The sequence below is a fragment of the Bactrocera tryoni genome, chromosome 2 (assembly GCF_016617805.1).
Source record: "Bactrocera tryoni isolate S06 chromosome 2, CSIRO_BtryS06_freeze2, whole genome shotgun sequence".
Classification (NCBI taxonomy): domain Eukaryota; kingdom Metazoa; phylum Arthropoda; class Insecta; order Diptera; family Tephritidae; genus Bactrocera; species Bactrocera tryoni.
The window spans coordinates 55,413,894-55,429,741 of NC_052500.1; the positions used below are offsets into that span (position 1 = coordinate 55,413,894).

General features: G+C 36.0%; 1 protein-coding gene across 4 annotated transcripts in view; it reads right to left on the minus strand.

Moving 5' to 3' along the window:
- Window positions 1-15,458, minus strand: part of LOC120768260 (limbic system-associated membrane protein) — a 68,742-nt gene extending 53,284 nt beyond the window's left edge. For 3 of the 4 annotated variants that reach the window (XM_040094855.1, XM_040094856.1, XM_040094854.1), the window contains exons 1-2: window positions 15,162-15,458; window positions 13,413-13,510 (exon numbers count right to left, since the gene is read on the minus strand). In XM_040094855.1, coding sequence (XP_039950789.1) covers window positions 13,413-13,510; window positions 15,162-15,291 — 228 coding nt within the window. In that variant the 5' untranslated portion in view covers window positions 15,292-15,458. The remainder of the gene's footprint in view (window positions 1-13,412; window positions 13,511-15,161) is intronic. The other variant, XM_040094857.1, reaches the window with a different exon arrangement.
- Between the last annotated feature and the right edge of the window lie 390 nt (window positions 15,459-15,848).

Sequence of the window (15,848 nt, forward strand, 5' to 3'; positions counted from 1 at the left end):
CCAATAGGCAGCGCCACCTGAAACAGTTATATTTAAAAAGTTCTGTTTCTTTTGCGACAGACCTTGTATTACATAACATCAACGGTTTAGAAAGAACTTATGCGTACTTTGAAGATATAACCGAAAATTTCTTTAAAAATCGGTGATCTACTAATATTGTACATCGAAATACTAAGATCGCATATCAAAAATCATAAATGTTGTTAATTATTAATATACCATAAAAAATCTTATAACAAACATTATACAATTTTTGAAGAAGCTAAATTTAATTAAAGGGAAATTCCCTCTTCTGTCTACAAATATTTATATTACTAAGTCTCCTGGCATCACTTCAAATACCTTTAATTCACATGACACCTCATTTTCTTTTTTTAAATCTTCTTCTTTACATAGAGCAGTGCACGACTTTCGGTCTTAGACCAAGCATTCACTGGGTAGCCGAAAAACATCCGTTTGAAGGCGAGCTAAAATGAGAAGGCGAAATGTCTCTCCCCAGGGTTGTGCACTGGGTTTGGGACCCGTCACGTAAAAACATCCACGATGCCTTTTCTTAATACTCTTTATAAAATAATTCTTTATCATATCGCATCATATTAATAGGCAATATTCCACATTACAGTACAGTCATCCCATCCATCATTTACATCACATCCTGTCGTATCATACAATATTACATCACATCAAATTTAAATATCATCGCTACCCATTCCCTTGATTCATTTAACTTAAAGTTTATTTGTTTTGATATTAAATCAGGCATAAGTACGTCTCTTCGAAACGCATAAAGGACATTCAAGCATTTTTATAATATTATAGTATAATAATCCCTATGTAATATCACATCATCATCACATTATTGCTCATCGCATCCCAATATTATCATGCCACATCATATATATGTATATTACCATATAACAATACTGCCTCGTATCATTTCGTATTATACTGCAGAGTCATATAACATCGTAGTTTTACATCATTTAACACTACATATATATATCACATCGTATCTAACAATATCACAATATTTCGTGTCATATCATAGCATAGTATCACATCGCTTCGCATGAAATCATTGTATTTCATTATAAATTACATATATAACATCAACCCATATTTTATCATATACAAAAAACCTTTTTTTAATCACATAATAAATCACATCGTATCATATCACACGATATCATTTCATAACGTTCAAAGCAGGACAACATACTACAAGACTTCAGAGCACTGCGTATCACGTCACAACAAGTCACATCACATAATACTTATATACACTGTACCATATCACATATCACGCCAGAATATATCATATCATAATACTAACCATCACGTAATATAATCATACATTTTTTCTACTAACTAAATCAACGAATAATAACTGCATATGCGATATGCCTTTTACATAACAACCCTCTATATTAAATTGTAGCACATCACATCATACCACTTCCCATAAAATTAAAATATAGTATATCACATCCCATTATATCATATCATCAGGACACATAGTATTAGAAAAAACCACATCACTTCTAACCACAAGATAATATGATATCGCCAAATCATATCATTCCCTGCATAAATATCACACAGTACATATTTTCAAACCATATAACATGAAATTAACATCACATCAAGCTATAACACATCTTAGCATAAGATATCCTATTATACTACAAAATATCATGCGATATCACATAATATCATACTTTGGATATCATATAACACCAGATTGTATCACATCATATCAAGCCACATTACATCACATTAAATCAAATAAATAATACCAAAACACATCAAATCATTCAAATCGTATAACACCCAATAATAACACACACGTTGATGTAAAAGAAAACTTCGCCGGTAATATCATAATTCTTAAATCAAATAACGGGTGATCCAAAGAAAGATACTTTTTTCAATAGTATTTTCGTGACAACAATTGTTGTGATTTAAGTGAGTACCTGACTACCGACGACGACCTTATCTCACGGTGCTTTCTTTGAAGCACATAGATCAATACAATGCGTCACAAAGTATAAATGCATTTTGCACGTATTTTTGGTACCAATTGGTTTAGGTAGATAAGAACACCTTTACCACCTTGGTCTGGTAAGAGACCAATCTAAAACCTCTGCCGTGCTTTGGGTCCGGCACCCGGCCGCAGTGCGACTCCACACTGGGTTGAATTTTTCAACACTACCCTGCTTTAAACCACGAATCTCCACAAAAGAATGTTCCCAATGAGCAGATTGAGGAAACTCCAAGGGCTAACTGCTCCCCGTGGTACCAGGTTAAAATCTCTAGTAACACCTTGTAGCTTTTGCTACTACCTGTTGAGCCCCTACAACTCAATGACTGGTGACATTTGTCGCTTGAACTTCAAATGTCTTTATATTAGGAATTTTATATAAAGTCTATAATATCATTTCAAGCTGAGTATTATAGCACTATTTCTGACATAGACTATGCTGACAAGGCAAGCTCAGAAAAAATGACATAGTGCATATGGATTTTAGTTGCCTCTTACGCCAGGCATGTCTTACCGCGGGCAAATTCCGCAGGAGGAAGTATTTTCTTGACAGTTCAGTAGTGTCATTGAATAACGTATAGAAATCGTTCAACATTATTACTGTTAGTTAAAGAAGGTGGTTCGCTTCGCTAAACTTTTGGTCAACATAATCGGCCTACTGAGCATACTATTTGCAACACCATCACCCATTTTGAGACCCAGCAGTACACAGTGTGGTTTGTAGGCCGGTGGACTCATACGCCTTAGAATGTTCTTTCGAATGATAATAAATATTCTCCATTACATTTGCAGTTAATGTGTTTTTTTCTTTAAAAAAGTGCGGAACTTTTCATAATCTTTAGAATGAAAATCGATCAGAAAAAAAAATCTAATGTCACACAAGGCTTAACGACAACAATACAGAAAAAAGTAAAGAAAGAGGAAAAGAGGTCATCAGAAAACCTGTAAACAAGTGCAAATAAAAGATATATCGAACAGCGGCCTATAAATAACAACAAATTATAAAATATAATTTCCATAGAGTCTCCAATCAGTCGGAATAATTTACTGTGCTTAGTTTCCTTGTTAATTTTGGCACAGTTCCTCTACCTTATAAGAGCACAATTAACATAAAATTGTTTTGAAAACATTGTAGTCCCCTTTCAACACTTTGAAAGCAGTTAAATGATGAGTTTGCCATATCTCCACAAAATTTCTTTGATCATACGTTCACTAAGCAATACCATTATTATGATTAAAGCCAACTCGTCTAGACCGAAACTGAAAACACAAGCGACCTGTTGTCTCATATGCAAATAAGTAAATGAAGTGAAAAGAATCAGAGACAATTGGGCAGGTAATGAATAAATTTAAAAACAAATAAACAAATGGAGAAGCTGAAAAAGCATACACACAAAAAACAGGCGGAAATGCAAAGGATGCAAACAATTACTTAAAATAAGAGATGTGGAGAAGGCAGTTGTTATGATAAACACAGCCAATTCTTGGAGGATGTGAGTTGGAGTTTTGAAAATAATAATAATAATAAATGTGATGTGGAACGAGTGTAAAGAAAGAAAGGTACATATGAATAATAGATAAAGAGGTAGAAATGAGACATGTTAAGGGTAAAATAAAAATAATCGCTGAGTGTTGAGAAAACAACTTGAAACAACTGAAATCATAATAAGAACACTTTGATTTACAGTACTTTTATATTATGATGTATGTCGCTGGAGTATGACTAAAGATTATTACCCTTAAGGCAAAACAACTCAATTCTCAAACTGGTGATATTATTTGGTAAGCTTTAGCGAACAGCCGATAGACAACGCAGATAAGAGATGTTATTCTAAAGTCAAGTGCTTCTTAAAAAAAAAACATATATAAAAACACTTTTGTCCCACATAAACATTAAATAATAAGGAAGCGCTAAGTTCACATGAAACCGAAAACTTTATTACCTTGCAATAAATATGCAAGGATCACAAGCAGGAAAATACTTTTAGGCAAATCGGGTAGGCAAAACTTGGAGGATGAAGTCATGTGTAGGGAAGATGGCGTCATGTGTAGAAGCTCATGCAACTGAGGAAAGTTCTCTGATCGCTGTTCACTTGGGAGTGGCCAGAATTGATTCTTTTACATATGGCTCAAGCAGCTCACGACTTCCGGTATTTGACCAAGTATCCTCTGGGTAGCGCAAGAACATGCGTTTGAAGGCGAGCTAAAGTGAGAAGGCGAAACATTCCCTCCGCAGGGTTGTGCGACGGGTTTGGGATCCGCCACGTAAAAAAATACACCCCATAAAAATTAACAATCAGCATCGGATGAAAGACCCCCCTTTTGATGACGACCATGGAAAACACATTAATGATAACGATTTAAGGGCATGCACCTAGAATGTTCGGTCCCTTAATTGGGAAAGTGTCGCTGCCCATCTGGTTGATATCCTCGTGAAAATAAAGGCGGACATCACCACCATCCCAGAAATGCGATGGACAGAACAAGGACTGAGGCGAGAATGGTCTTGTGGCATTTACTATAGTGCCCATAAAAAGGTATGCAAATTCGTTGAGGGATTCGTGGTGCGGGAGAGACTCCGTCGCCGAATACAGTCATTTATCCCGGTGGATTAACGTCTAGTTGATTTGCGCCTACGCTCCGACGGAAGAGAAGGACGATATAACCAAAGATGCCTTCTATCAGTGCTTGGAGCGCACCTATGAGAGTTTAAAAATCGACTTTAACGCCAGGATGAACAAAGAATATGTCTTTTTCACAACAGTAGGTAAATTCAGCCTCCACTAAGAAACATCCCTAAATTTGTTGAGGCTAATCGACTTCACTGGGGCCGGAAATATGGTTATTTGTAGTACTAGCTTCCAGCATAGAAAAATTCATCAAGCCGCCTGGCTGTCTCCAGATCGAAAAGCCAACAATCAGTTGCAGACAAAAAAAAAGAGAGAGACCGAAATGCGTGAGTATAAAGAGTTAGACAATCTGGCCGAAAGAGGTAATGCTTGAAAATTCTACGAAAAGAGGCAGCGACTAATTGATGGTTTCAAGGCCGAAGTATACTCCTGTAGAATCCCAGATATGGTCTAATGAATGATACCTGGAGCATCTGAAACTATGAAGGAAACACTTCTTCAACCTGTTGAATGGCAGTAAAAGCTTAACATCAGGATATGGTAAACCCAATTCGCTAATCGCTGACGAACGCTCCATTGCCCGACCATAAAGAAGTTCGAATAGCAATTACCCGTCTGAAGAACAACAAAGCGGCGAGAAGTAACTGCTTTTATGCCGTTGTGTCTGAATTTGGTATCACCGCAAAACTAAAACGGCTGTGTAAACTGACGTTGAGCAATACCAAGAGCTCCGGGAGATTCGGGAAGGACTCTCAGAGTTGTTCGACACTAAACGAGGTTTTAGACGAGGCGACTTCGTATCGTGTGACTTTTTCAATCTATTGCTGGAGAAAATAATTCGAGCTGCAGAGCTGGATAGAGAAGGAAGATCTTCTATAAAAGTGAACAGTTACTGGCGTACGCCGATGATTGATATCACTGTCCCCAACAACCGCGTCGTTAGTTCTGCTTTCTCCAGACTGGATAAGGATGGTGAACGAGGACAAGAAGAAATATCTTCTGCCATCAAATATACTAACATCGCAATTGTGACTTGGCACCTAAGTCACTGTCGACATTAACACCAACAAACGTGTCAGTCTCGAAATCCAATGCAGAATAACTCTTGCACTCAGATGCTACTTCTGAAAAGTAAAATCCTCTCTTGACGAGCAAAAACCAAATTCTACATGTCACTCATCATTCACCTCCTGCTATATGGTGCAGAGGCAACGAATTAAGGGACAGTGACTACGCCGGCTAGGTCAAGTCGTTCGAAAGGATGGAAACACTACAGTTCTGAGAGTATTCGACGCAGTACCCACCGGGCGAAGCAGAGAAGCAGCAAGCACCTGGCTATACTTGGAATTTCCAATTGGCGCCAAACGGCGAAAAGGAAGAACAACTGGCGTGCTTTTGTAAACTCGAAGAAGAAAAATTCAAAGTATTCGCAGCGCACGCGTTATAAGGAATTTTTCGAGTAACTTTTTAGAACTTGGGTTACATTATAAAATAAATAAGTTATAAAATTATATAGCCTGTGTTCGCTAAAGGGGGTGTAGCTTCTCAACGGTGAAAGCATTTTTTAAATCCGTCAAGTGGTTTCGGAGGCTTCTCAGTTCAAACACAGAAACAGTTAGATCTTTTCTCCTTAAAATATTAGTATAGATAACTATGTATTTAGGTGATTCCTACAACCGTTAGGGGAACAAAACTATTTAACCTTGTAGAAACATGTTGCGAGAGTATAAAAATTTCAGTAGAAGAACGCTTAAGCTATTAAAACCACAAACAGCGAAGATCCACTTCATGTAAGTAGCATTGAGTTGAGAATCTCAAAATATCTCAAGTGGAATTCGCCACAATGAATTGAACAAATGAAGCATAAGACTATAATAAGCAACAAACATGTTGTGTTTTTGTGATGATAAAATAAAACCACACTTCCTCTCACTCAATAAAAGCTAAAAAAAAGTGACAATACAAAACGGAAGAAAAACGCACGACAAGAGGAAGTTAGTAATTGTACAGGTAAGGAAGAAATTAATGAAACAAAAACAACAGCAATACCACAACAAAGCGCGTATGAAGAGCAAGAAAATATAATAAGCACAATAAATAAATATACACCACAATAACAAAAACACGAAGCAATTATAACAAAACCAGGAAAGAGAAAAACGTGGAAGAAGTGGAAAGGAAGAAGAAGTAGCAGCAGAGTTGAAGCTTCATTGGTTTGCTCACAAGAAGGGTGGCGCGGTACTTATGCGGTAGTGATTATGTGGCATGAATGAAATATGAAAAAGCATCAAATAATAATGACAAACAAAAGCAACAGCCACAACAACAACACTAACAAGAACAACCACCTCAAGCATAGCAAACTCTTAATAAACAATAAAACTCCACACACACACATAAACATCCAAGAAACACACAAAATATTTTTCCCATCAACGGTTATATGAAACACTACCGTTGAACACATACATATACAAGTATACACCATACACAAAACGGTCATTGTTGCGCTGTGGTAGGGCGCTGCCATTCACCTGTATACCGTTAAGCGCCATAAAATAAGTAATTACACCCATGAGCCTGCTCGATTATCTTTTTAAGGCTTAATTGAAGAAAATCATTTATGAAAACAAAATACCAACAACATATCCACTTAAGCGGTGCAGCACTACAACAAGTTGTATCTTCACCGGCAAGCTTAACAATTCGTATTTACACGAGTAATAACAGACGAGTATATTCGCTCATTATTACTTATTTGTTGTTGTTGTTGCTGTACAAGCCGAAATTTAATGGTTATATGGGTGAGAGTTGGAGTTGGTAAATTGAATGCGTTATCGTGCGGTTAGTGGAGTAGAAGGGTGGAGTGGTTATGAATGTACACGTAATATCAGAGTATGTGTAAACTATGTATATAGTATGTGTGCATATTTGTAAGCATTTACTTGAAATGTGACCCTGTAAGAATATTTAATATTATATTTTGTCTTTGATAGTAAAAATCGGAAGAAATTTTCCATGGTTTTTGTAGTTATATGAAAGTGTCCGATCAAAATCGTCAAATAAGCAGACTCTCTATAGAAATAAACCTAAAAGACTTAATAATTAATTTAACCAAAGGTTAGTTTCAGTTCACCTATCGTTCAAAAGGTCGATGAAATTATAAAAAAGATTGAGCAGGACCGTCACATAAGCACCCATGACGTTGCTAAGGAACTTAACATTCATCACCAAACGGTTTTGAACCATTTAAAAAGGATTGGCTACAAAAAGAAGCTCAATGTTTGGGTACCACATGAATTGTCTGTGAAAAATTTAATGGACCGAATTAACTTCTGCAATTCTTTGCTGAAACGAAATGAAATCGAACCATTTCTGAAACGAATAGCAACAGGAGACGAAAAGTAAATCAAATACGACAATAATGTGCGAAAAAGATCATGGTCCCAGCGTGGTGAAGCTTAACAAATGGTCGCAAAGCCAGGATTGAAGCCACGAAAGGTTATGCTGAGTATTTAGTGGGATTAAAAAGAAATCATCCACTATGAGCTACTCCATCCTTATGTAATGATTAATTTTACATTTTACTGTCAACAACTGATGAGATTGAAGCAAGCAATCGAAAGAAAGTAACTGATGAACAGAAAGGGCTTCGTCTTCCATCAGTACAACGATAGACCACACACATCTTTGATGACTCGGCAGAAACTGAGAGAGCTCAGCTGTGAAGTTTTGATGCATCCACCATATAGTTCTGACCTCGCACCATCGGACTACCATTCGTGTCGGTCAATGCAGATCTCCTTAATGGAGTAAAATTGGCTTCAAGAGATGGTTGTGAGATTTACTTGACGCAGTTTTCGCCGAGAAACCAGAAAAGTTTTACAATCATAGAATAATGTGTCTAGCGGAAAAATGGCAAAAAGTGATCGACCAAAATGGTATATATTTGTTTCACTAAAGCCATTATGAATAAAAAACAAGAAAAAACGTTAACTTCGGCTGCACCGAAGCTAATATACCCTTCACAGGTGCATTTCTTTTAAAAACTATGTGTCTAGTTTGTATGTAAGCTATATGCTATAGCTATAGTAAGAAGTGTTGCTGAAGACCGCAATTTGTCGATGCCAAGACGTTCTCAATAATTGGGAATGTCTCAAGCCACAACCTGGCGGATTGCGAGAAAGGATTTGGGTTTGCACTGATTTCACTTAACAACTGAAGCCAATGGACCACCGAATCGTCGAGAATTTGCTGGATTTTGTCTTGGAACAACATGAAAACTATAAAGATTTTTTAAGAAAATAATCTTCTCCGATGAGGTTCACTTTCATCTGAGTGGTGCCGTAAATAAATAAAACTGTCGATTCTGATGAGAAGAGACTCCATTACAATCAACTACACTACACGCATTCAACAACGGGTGCGTACTTCTATCGAAATGGAGCTGGTGGAACCGTTACTGTCAATGGAAAGTGGTATAGACCAATGATAACTAACTTTTTATGGCCGCAATTTGAAGATGTTGATCTTGACAACGTCAGCTTCCAACAAGACTGGGCTACGTGCAACAACCGCATTATTGCGAGATCCACACTTTTCTTTCACTAAATAAATAATATTTGAATATCCTTAACAATTAGAATGTTTTTAAAGAATTCATATTACTCTTATTGGAAAGCTTATATATGCAAATTTTGTCTCCTTGATGCCAATACAAACCTACTTAGGCGTTTTAGTTCTATTCCCACCAGCTCAGCAGGATGTTAGGTGTGAAATCTAAGGTGCTTTAACTAAATGTATATCACAAAGGCGTGAAAAAATGTTCATACTTCGTCTTCTTTCAGACTACAATCCCGTAAAATGTGCGACCTTACCATGTAAACACTGGTAAGGTAAAATCCCTATAACCAGGGAAAGGCTTATACCTTACTGAGGGCGAAGTGCTAAATTTTTTGCTTTCTTTCGAAAAGTCAGCTTAATTGTTTCGAAATACTTGATTATTCATCTTACAATTTTTTTAAATAAGAATACTCGTATATTCTAACGAAAATTCATCGAAAAAATTCCTACACGGCTTTTGACTGCCATTCAAATTTAAAGAGCATAAGATTCATATCTGTGTTTGTATGTGCCTCTTATACAATATATGTCTACTGAATGGGTCGGCAAGTTGTTGTTTCGCATTTGTTTAACACTAAGTGTTCGCTTATAGTATTTTGGTGTACATTTCTGCCCACTTCGGTTATAATACGACACTTATGCACACACACACACACAGTTAAATAAACATATTCAAACAAATACCGGGACTCCCTGCTGTCATTTGCGGACACATATGAATAACAAAATGTTGGCTGTACGCGTCATAAGTAGTTGATTATGGCTAATGTGCTGTTAAAGTGTTACCGTTGTGCGTAAATAGCGGTAAATTCGACACAGCAACATTGCCTATGAGGAATTGTTAATGAGACAGACAAATTGTTTTGATTCCTGCCGACAGACAGGCTGATAGGTGAGATAAGACATGAAAGTCTAAGTATCATATTAGCGATATAAGCAACTACATACATATATATTATTAAATGAGATTGAGACTTTCGTGCTAGTACGCCTAATTTTGGGTTAAACGTTTCATCGATAAAACGCTTATGAAATTGTCACATACTTGTGGTTAGTGCGTGAAAATATATTACGATATGAAGGTCTATAAGTACCGACAAATAACTGGTTTTATTATAACAAAACTTTATTGCGGTTATCACATACTAAATCAGTAGCAAGCAAGCGTGCCAAAGCACCCACTATAATCCGCTACGTCAGTGTAGCCACCTATAAGACCGCAATTGCGGCTTTCACAGCTTTGATTACTTTCTGGCTCATCTACTTAATGCGTCTCATAATTCAATTACTTTTTATGAGCTTCAGCTTTCATTGTTTCATTATTATTGCTTATTATAGCTGTGACTTTTACGTTTATTACTCGCACCTTTATTGCAATATAGTTATGTGATTTCAAGTTAAGTGATTTAAGTTATAGTAGGGATATGGTGCTTTGTGATTTGATGTACTTGAGTGCTTCTTTTGTTGAAGTGGGGGTGTTTTGTGAAATACTATTTGTAAATTAACTTGTTTCTGTGAGATTTTAAGTTTTATGGGTGGGTGAAAGTTTTACAAAAGAGAGCTTTCGGTTTATGATTTGATAATCCTGAATATTTGTTTTTAAGTTCTTTTGTGGTGTAATATTTGCAAATTGATTTTCTTGACACGTTTTGAGTTAGTTAGGTGAAAGCTCCCCAAGCAAGTATTGGAAAATTTACATGTATTGAAAAATTTACATGTGACCCATCATAAAATTTAGACAAACAATAGGCATAACATCAATATTGCATGAATATTTGACTATAAAAAAATTTGTTTACGTTGGAACCTACATAATTTGTCAATCGCTCAAAAAAGGCTTATGTATTTTAGTCGAGAAAAATGTTTAAAGGGTACGATAACGCTCTGTGAAATGCATCTATGATATCGTTAAGAGCTCGCAAGTAAACAACACTCGACTGCATGGATTTTCAGATGAGACGAACGCAACAAAAGATATTAGCGCACGAAGCTCATCAAAGAAAATTACGAGTAATACAAGTAGAGTTACTTTTTTTCAATAATCGAGCGTCGTTTCAAGCTGTCATGTCATGTTATTGTTGTTCAGTTTTGCTTTGTCTTCATCATGCAAAGACTTACGCCTGAATAACGTTTACAAATCGCTTAACTTTGTTATACAAGGTCTGTCGCAAAAGAAACAGAACTTTTTAAATATAACTGTTTCCGGTGGCGCCACCTATTGGTGGGTATATAAATAAAAAGCTTGATCTCTTGTTGACATTTCGTAAAAATTTTAAGACAATTGGATAACTACAATCGATGTTATCGATCAAAAAGTGACAGCAGCTTTTGGACATCGGTCGTAAAATGCATTTTGAACAAAGAGCAAATATTAAATTTTGTTTTAAACATAGGAAAACGTTTACTGAAACATTTCAAATGATGAAAAAAGTTTATGGTGATCAGTGCCTATCCTGTACTAATATGCATGAGTGATTTAAGCGATTCCAAGAAGGTCGTGAGGACCTCTGTGACGATCAGAAGTCGGTCGTCATCAGAAGTCAAAAATAAAGACAATGCTGATTTGTTTTTACGATTCCGAGGGTATTGTACACCGAGAGTTCGTCCCACCTGACCAAACGATTAATGCTGTGTTTTACCTTGGTGTTATGAAGCGTCTTTTGTCACGCATTCGTCGTGCTCGACCACAATACCGTGAGGCAGGGTCCTGGCGCCTGTTGCACGATAATGCGCCGTGTCATCGGTCGACGCTTGTCACTGATTTTTTGACAAAAAACTCCATATTAACCATTAATCACTCACCCCACTCACCTGATCTGGCACCCTGTGATTTTTACCTATTTGGAAAACTTCATTTGCCCATGAAAGGGCACTGGTTTCAGGACATTTCAGCTATCCAAAAGGCGACGACCGATATTCTCAAGAGCATTCCGAAAAATGACCTTAAACACTCATTTGAAATGCTAATTGTCCTGTTTCTTTTGCGACAGACCTTGTAAAAGCTCACGCTCAAATTATAGTGAACATAATCGGCCTACTAAGCATACTATTTGCAGCATCATCACCCATCTTGAGACCTAGCATTCATTTGACCGAATAGACCACGTCCAGCACGCAGTGAAGAATATATAGCAGCCGTAGCTGAGAGTGACATGAAGACCGTAGAGAGTCCATGTGGTACAGTTCGCAACAACTCGGACTAACGCTCGACCTTCCCAAGCGACATCGCTTCGATTTATGTGCTCTTGAAAAGTTCCCAGAAGATCCGATGTTTTCGAGCCAAATTTTATTCAGTGATGATGTTCATTTCTGGTTCAATGGGTTTGTAAACAAACTAATTGCCACATTAGAGACAAATAGCTACTTGAAGAGATTCAAGAGCGACCATTTCATACAAAAAAAGCAACGATTTGGTGTGGTTTGTGATCTGGTGAAATCATCGATCTATATTTCTTCAAAAATGATACTGTTGAGAACGCAACCGTCAACGGTGACCGTTATCCCGCCATGATAACCGACTATTTGATATGGAAATTGAGGCTCATCACGGCGCCACTTCCCACACATCCCATCAATCAACGGATTTATTGAGAAAACACTTCTTGATATGGATAACCCTTTAGGTGTTTTAGCATGTTGATAGTAGAAAATTTCATAACTAACCAGAAGGAACCGAATTATGAAGAAATTATGCAAAATATTTTGACAAGCTTCAGTCGTTTGAACCAAACACGAGTACTAAGTTAGACTATCTTCCTAATGGTATTCGGAAGTTTTCGAATAACTTTGAAATTTTTTACTAGGATCTAATAGTGATGGAAGAAAGGTATCAAGGTTGATGGGATCGGATTGTCGACTGGAACATTATAAAAGAAATGATCATAAAAGTAGCGTTATTGTAATAAAACAGACTGTGTTAATTTTGAAATTTTTCTCTTTCGTCTGTTTACTTCGTTGCGTCCTTCCTTTTCAAAACAAAACTGATATCATAAATACATCTCGTACTTTCTTTCATGTTATCTGATTTTTTTAATGTAAAATAGAAATATAGAATAAATCTTTCAAAATCAATTACAGTTTCATGAGTTTTAAGCACAAAACTACTTCACTTTACTCACCTTAAACGATCCCAAATCCTGTACAACACATGTCAGAAAGGCTTCACGCCCAACAGAGGCTGTGACATTTACAATTGGAAAACTGAATTTAGGATCGGCTGAAAGAACAAGACAAATAATCTGAGAAAAAGTGGAAAGCATTTGGTGTAACTACGACTTTTCAATTTTAATATAAAAATATTGTATAAAATAATCTCGGCTATAACCGCGTAAACGGTGCACGCCAATAAAAAAGATAATCATAGGTATTTAGGAAGAAATTTCGGAGAGCAATATTTTAAGAATTTAATGGTGAATACCGTCATCAAAGATATATTTGTGTTACGTCAATAACTATATATAAATTCGTTGGGTTTTGTCAAGAGATGGCGTAAATAGATATGTTGGAACGCTGCTTCTTAGTCTTTTCTTCTATACATGTCAATTATTTGAAGTGTAAACAACAATAATTGTTTTTTTTCAGGCAGAGTCGTATGTCGAGCTTGGTACGTGGAAAAGAGTGAGTTCTTTTTCTGTACTTTAATATGAAGAAAACTTCAGTCGAAAGGTGTACTTCCCAAGGTGGTTTATACGATTGAAAAATTATGGTTTTGGAAGATGATGAACGTTCTGGGCCGAAAAAATCTAGAAGTTAGGAAACTGAGAGCTTTGCTCCTTGAAGACTCTTGTCAAATACAGTCTTCTCTTAAAAAAAAGTTGTTTTTGCATTGGATTATGACTGAATCCGTTATGACAATCTTAAACCCAAATCAACAAGAAAATCGAAATGCTCTGCATTTGGTGGAATCGGAAGAGCGTGCTGCATTGAGAACTTCTAAAACCTGCTGAACTATCAATGGGGAACACTAGCAATAACAGCTCATCCAATTGAATCGAAAGATTGCCGAAAAATACCCTGAATTTTCGACGGCTTTAACTTGCGAACCAAGTTTAGCCTCATGTTGTAAGGTCGGTTGAAAAGTATTTGACAGCGGCTAGTCGAAGCCTAGACCTTGCTCCTTCTGAGTAACATTTGTTCTGGTCGATGAAGATCGCCCTCACTGGCATACGCTTCACATCAAAGCAAGATATCAAAAATTATTCGCTATGCGCTATTCTCTGGGCAGTTCTTTTAAGATGGAATCCAAAAATTTCCAGAAAGATGGGAAAAAATTATAGCTTAAATCCTAGTTTTTCTTCAATAAATGTTAAAATTTTGAAAAAAACACCCAAAACAAATGTTATTATGGACCCAAATAATACATTCATTCATTTTACTTAATACTGAGTAGTCGAAAAAGTCTTTTCGTATTTTGTCAATAGACGTCGTTGCAGTCGTATATCTCCAGTGCTACTAATCACATTTTGTCATACCATATAGTGTTGAAAAGATCAGATTTTAAGCTTCATTTATAAAAAAAACAAAAATAAAATTCGGGACTAGCGGAAAAATAGCGGAATATGAAAAGACTTTTTCGGCCACCCAATATGAGTGTCGGAATTAATATCACCTAATACCCAATTGTATTACAAAGCCATGTATTGATTTATTAAACCCCAATTCTACTCAATAGAAATAATTATAAGTAATATACGCTTTTTAAAAATTCTATATACATACGTATATACAAAATTATTAATATTTTATTTTGTGTTAATAACCAATAAGCCTTTAAATTAATGTATTATAATAATTAAGCATTTCATATTCTCTTAAGTAAATATTTTTTTTTTATATATACATAAGTGCATAAAAGTTGCATTACTTACTTATCACATCGGCAGCTGTTTCAATTAAACTGAAATCAGTTTTATGGCACATAAATATCAAAACGAATAATAAGCTGCCTGCTGGCTGCCTCAATACCTTTGTAAAGCATGTTGCGCGTATCGACGGCATGGCATTTGTTTGTTCTTATCGCGGATGTTTATTTACAAGTAATCTCATTGAAAGCGACTACTCGCTCAGTATTTATAACAAAGCCTTGTTTTATTGCTTTTAATGCATTTTTATGAAAGCTTTGGTTGGTTTATACAGTCCACGAGAATATTCATTATTGAAAGTAGTTGATGCTGTAATGGAATTAAATAAGACAATGAATTATTATTTGAATAATTTTTATATACAGATTTGTCGATAATATTGCTCAAAAATTTAAAATTTAAGCAAAGATGTAAAGCTTTTTTACTGCGATACTAATTTATACATAATTTTTTAGTTAGTTAGTTAGTAGTTTTGATCCACAAAGGGTTGAAGAGTAGTGAATCGAACAAACTATACCGCATGTTCAAGCAAATAGGCAGTTGCGTTGCAACTCCATGCTAACAAGTCCACTCGCGTATGCCCAGTTGTGTTGTGCAGTTTTTTTTTTGAAGGAGAAAATCTTTTTTCCTCGTAAATTTTTTATTTACTTTTATTTCATATAAAAAATAGCACTGATATACTAAGTAATGTAT